We start from the raw sequence: 5,589 nt of genomic DNA on the forward strand, positions 1-5,589 counted from the left end.
AATAATGAAAATCATCTCCCTCGAGAGCTGAATGTGTATGCTCCGCTCTTATACAAACAACACACAGATCGTGTGTATCCCCCGCCGCCAGATATCGTGGGCAGGGAGGAACACAACGTCTGTAATGCCGTTCGCTCGCCATAGACTTAGACTTTGCTTTTGACATGATTGATATGCTTGTGGCTGACAGACAACAATAAATAGGACTGACACATACACAGAGCGCTACTGAAGAGCAGAAGCTAACTTGCGCTCTGCTGATTGCGCTTTTATACTTCCTGGTGCTCACGTCACCCCGCTCGTGACGTCTCGCTGCTCCATTGGGCTGATTTTGCACGTGCTTCAGAACGCGGTCACGCAGGGACATTCCCAAAGCGATTCTCAACGCAGCTCGAGTTCCTTAAGTGGAACTTTTAATTGTACCTTATTACAAAGTATACTTTTTAATTTGACCTTATTACTTATAAGTGTACTTCAGTGTAAGAAACTCTCATGAAAGTGTACACTCTTTAAATAAATGTAAGTGGCCCTTTACTTTTTTAATATAATGTTATCTGTAAATATGTGTTTTTTATGATCAATAAGTAAAATACACATTTCAAATTAAAGTGGTATAGTGAAATTGGTACGTTTTGACATATAATGGGGGTGAAGTGTAAAGCAGTATGTTAATAAGGCTTGAATGTATGCCAGAATTATTGAATTGGATTGAAATGGGTAATCAATCATACCCATGTAAAGAGCAGTGTTTTCCGCCCTCGAAAAATCATCCAGATAAGACAACCCAAGAGGCATGACGGGTGTCTCTCCTACCCCACGAAGCATGTTCCCGAGAAACACATAGAGCCACAAGGAAGAACTGGCTGCTTTCTCACATTCTACAAAAACAAATGAACAACTGCACATGCAACTCTGTAAGACACTCCAATATCAGCATCTCAATGAAAGAATAAATTCTAAAAAGCATTCAAACCCAATACATTAGGCTTCCAAAAGTTCAAAGTTCAGAAAAGAAAAGCTAGGTATAAGCAAACTAGAGTGACAGATCAGTGTTCCAGGGGATTGTGGGTAGCACAATCATATGTGACCCTGGACCACAAAGCCAGTCTTAAGTCACAAAGGTATGTTTGTTGAAATAGCCAACAATACATTGTATGGATCAAAATTATCGATTTTTCTTGTAATGCCAAAAATCATTAGGATATTAAGTAAAGATCATGTTCCATGAAGATATTTTGTAAATCTCCTACCATAAATATATCAAAACTTAATTTTTGGAGAGGTAACTTCTATGGCTCATTTGTGTTTGCTTTAGTTGAACTTTGTATTTTCTCTGTTTATATCAGAGAATCAGAGATCTATACAGCTAATTCCTCTCTGGCTCTTCCTGGTGTCTGTTCTGCTCGTGACCCTGTGGTCATCCCTTTTGCGTGCCCTGCACTCATCTTACTCAATGATAGGTGCAGACACTAATCAGTGTTGATTGATTTGTTTCAGTGTATTTAAGCTCTGTATTTCTTTCTGTTAATTTTCAGGTCTCGTTGCAAATGTTTTTGGTTGTTATGTTCATGATTTCTATTAGTAAAACACAAATTGCTGCACTTAAAATCCATTTTACAAATACAAAGTTCTGGCATGAAACTCTAGATGGTGCAGCCCAATAGATCTAACTCAATATGACATCATTATCACATCACAGCTGATTGGTTCTCTCCTGTATCGGTAGCCAATGAGCTGACTGCTCAACATTCAAGTACTTGGCTAGTGTTTGCTGTAGCAGTAGCAGCGCACTTCAGAAACCCTCCACATTCCCCAGCTCCACCTGTATAGGTCTGCTACGAGGTGATTCATGTATGCTATGGGGGTTATTTCATATATGTTATATGTGCAGCAGCAGTATTTCTTACATGCTCACAGCAGCATGTTGTGGATGTATTGGCAGTAGCAAGTCTCGGTACTTGCTCTGCCGCAGCAGCATCTCAGATCTTTTCCGCCAAGACCAAATACATTAACATTGTCATGTATATTACCATGCCAATCCCTCCAAGAGTTGTCATGGCAGAACTTTTTTTTTTTTAACAGTGTTGCTGTTGCACAGTGTTTGAACTGTGTAACAGCAACTTATTTATATTATGATTAAGAATGTCACAGTCACCAAAAAAAGATGATATTTCTTGAAGCCATCTGCCATCCGCAATGGTATTTACAGTATATATTTATACATGTGATGTAAGTTTCCATATACTTTTTGAGGACAAAATACAGTATATGCTAAATAAATTTTTTATAAATTCGTACAATGTGATTCAGATGGAAAGGTAACATTTTTAGGGGGAAAAGCCCCTTGAAGGTCCACCCCTAAACCTAATTGTCAGTGGGGCATAAGAAGATTGTATGGAAACACATTAATGAGATCATATGAATTAGCCACCAATTCACCAAAGTGTACAATAATTAAAATCGCCATTAAAATAAATGTCATTAGAGTGTGTGGGTATATGAAGATTTCTGCTCCATTTAGACCCAACATATGTATTTTTTTTATTATTATTCTCACCAATTTCAAAACTTCCATCAATAAATCCAATCAGTGAGCTGGGAATGTCAAAACGTCTCTCAATCTGCGTGATAGAGCTCTTCATGTAGCTGCCCTGAAATGCTTTGGCAAAGTACACAAAACACATGGCAGCCTACCATAAATATATCAAAACTTAATTTTTGGAGAGGCAATTGGTCTTCTCTAGAAGATCAAGGCCCATAAGTTTATTATTGTGATACATTGGTTGCAGTATCGCTATATATGGTTTAATATCTTATCTGAGGTCATTCTCAGGGTTAAACAACTTACCTGCTTGAATTTCCACAGTGGGAATTTCATCTTGTGCAAGACTCCCATTGGTTAAGCATGGTAGAATACTCTCTGTACCATTCGAGGCAGAGAAATGGGAAATTGTTGTTTCGTATTTGTACCTGTGGAAAACGCATTAACACATTGTTACACAATTTGTCTTATAATTTGAATCAGAAATGTATCCTTGTTGACACAAATGTGGTAACTAAAGTGGTTTAAAGAGTAGTTGACCAGTTAAACTTACAGTCCTTGGAAGAAATGTGGTGCCGCAGTTATGAAGGATCCCATGGCCATAATTAAACATCCAGCTCCTATGAGTCGTGGTCTATGCAGCTTAGCACCAAAGTAACTCACAAAAGCTATTACAAACAGATTACCTGAAAAGAACAAAAATTGGTATCCTATTAACATCACCACCAATTTTAACCATAAAGAAGAAATAAACTGCAAACGTACTCATAATTTCCTGCAGTACAGAACATACTTAAAGACATTTTGAATACATTGGTCCTAAAAATTATTCACTTGAGCCACACTGAAAAAAAGAAGAAAAAACCACATACTCTGGTTCAACCATTGTTTATTAAAGGTCAGGGGTCACATAGAGCAAGAGTGATAGAGAGAGAGAGAGAGAGAGAGAGAGATTACAATAACACAGAGAGATAACAATTCATGTAACTAAAAACCCACTTTAGTTTATACACTAACAAATTAGATTTTTTAGTTTCTGCAGAAATGCAGAATTGCCATTATGATTTTGGTGGTCCCATCTGAGTGATTTATGCTTGAATTAGTTATCACATTAGAGATAGTTTAAGATGGATTTAGCTACTGTAGGTTGGTCTTTCCAGACTGACCAAGGTGATCTTCAGCTAACCAGCTAACCAGCTGAAAAGTGCCCACTAAAACAAGCCAACAAACCAGTGAACCAGTATTACCAGCTAAGACCATCTTATGCTAGTTTTAGCTATTTTGCTGAATCAAACTGAAGTACTTTTTGGTTTTTGTGGAACCACTGACAATCACTCACAGGTTGCCTTTTAATGACCTTTCTATTCTATTCTATTTGTTAGCTTGTATTTACATGAAGGCAAGTAAATGATGGAAGAATTTGGTTACACTTTATTTTAAGGTGTTGTTGTTACAGTGTAATTATTCATTTAAGTACTGAGTAATATTAATCATCTACATACATTTACATTTACATTTAGTCATTTAGCAGATGCTTTTAACCAAAATACATAATACAAAATACATGTACTTACTATATGGTTAGGGTTGGGACTAGGATTTGGCTTAGGGTTACTTGCATGTAATTATGCGTAATTTATTGTTAATATAATTAAAGAGGTGTACAGAATAAGAACAGGTAGTTAATTGCAGTAACTATGAACAACCAGAAATTGTCCAAATATATTTTGTCAATATCTATATATTGACCAGATTTATAGTTTAATGTTATTTTTTTAATATATTTTACTCGAAATGTGTGCTTATACTATTTTATTTTTGCCAGTTGGTTTAATATTTAACATGCAATGGAATCTGTCTGAGACTTAAATGTCTACATTATTTTTGAGGCCATTATACAAACAAAATCTCAGAAGATGATCTGAAACTGTGCAGAGAAAGTCAATAGAAAGTAATTGCATAGTGATGGGATTAAATTAGCTGTTATCACGTTCATGTCTTTGATCAGAATGGGCCAATGTAAACAAGAAACTGAAAAGCAGGAGAAGATAAGTCAAAATTACCTTTAATTTGGAGCAGCATGGCTCTCGTGCCGTCTTCTTTTCCACACTCATGATGCCCTGGAAACAATATGAATGACAGATGACAGAACAGTGCAGAGCGTCTTAACACCAGGACCATTATGAACAGCATCACATTATTGTCGTGCAAACAGCATTTTTTCTTCCAGCACCCATTGTTTGCAGGAGTAAGAAAACATCATCTGAGGGGAAAGACCCCTGAGGGTGGAGCTGAGAGTGGAGTCAGAAATTGCACCACATTTCCTGCAAGAGGAAGGGTGTTTGAAAAAAGTTTAAGAATGAAATGAGAAAAATAAAAAAAATTTATACTTTTATTTATACATTTTATGCTTTTTGACAAAATAATGGTTTGTCATTTCTTTGTATGCTACCTTTTTGTACCCGCTATATTTTATATAAAAAAAAATACACAATTGTTTTTCATGAAAATCACATTTATTGGCACACTGGCCATTGTATAGCGTAACAAGCGTATATATACACATACATACATATACACACATGCATACATTCACAGATGTGACAAATAGCCCTGTTCATGAGCATAGTCTAATGGAATACATTGCATATTAATACAAATAACTCATCTCTGCAACACGTGAAAACAGGATATTTTTACAAACAACAAGAAATTGGTCAGACAGCTAGAGATACAGAAATCAAACATACCTGTGCTGTTGCCTGTGTCCCTCAGAATGGATGGAGGACTCTGGCACTTTGCTCACAGGCAAGGCTTTATCATTCAGAGTCATGACATCTAATCAGTAACCAAACAGTCATGTCTGGTGATTATGTCAACAGGTCACTTCTCTACAGCGAGGGGGCTGGGGTTTCTCAGAGGTACAGAGGACAGAGCAGACCAATGCTGTCTCATATGCTTTGGACAAACAGAGATGGGACGCTGCAGAGAAATGTGAATGCAGTCACTGGAAACAGTTTGTGTGTGTGTGGGGGGGGGGGGGGGGG

At 37.0% G+C, this 5,589-nt stretch overlaps 1 protein-coding gene across 3 annotated transcripts in view; it reads right to left on the reverse strand.

Moving 5' to 3' along the window:
* Positions 1 to 5,378, reverse strand: part of LOC107689242 (solute carrier organic anion transporter family member 1C1-like) — a 30,059-nt gene extending 24,681 nt beyond the window's left edge. The window contains exons 1-5 of one of the 3 annotated variants that reach the window (XM_016487182.1): positions 5,293 to 5,378; positions 4,606 to 4,662; positions 3,096 to 3,228; positions 2,849 to 2,970; positions 732 to 878 (exon numbers count right to left, since the gene is read on the reverse strand). In XM_016487182.1, the coding sequence (XP_016342668.1) occupies positions 732 to 878; positions 2,849 to 2,970; positions 3,096 to 3,228; positions 4,606 to 4,624 (421 nt within the window). In that variant the 5' untranslated portion in view covers positions 4,625 to 4,662; positions 5,293 to 5,378. Of the gene's footprint in view, positions 1 to 731; positions 879 to 2,557; positions 2,691 to 2,848; positions 2,971 to 3,095; positions 3,229 to 3,708; positions 3,718 to 4,605; positions 4,867 to 5,292 lie in introns of all 3 variants that reach the window. The other 2 variants (XM_016487181.1, XM_016487183.1) reach the window with 2 other exon arrangements.
* Positions 5,379 to 5,589: the final 211 nt, after the last annotated feature.

The sequence above is a fragment of the Sinocyclocheilus anshuiensis genome, unplaced genomic scaffold, assembly GCF_001515605.1.
Source record: "Sinocyclocheilus anshuiensis isolate Anshui unplaced genomic scaffold, SAMN03320099.WGS_v1.1 scaffold882, whole genome shotgun sequence".
NCBI classification, from domain to species: Eukaryota; Metazoa; Chordata; class Actinopteri; order Cypriniformes; family Cyprinidae; genus Sinocyclocheilus; species Sinocyclocheilus anshuiensis.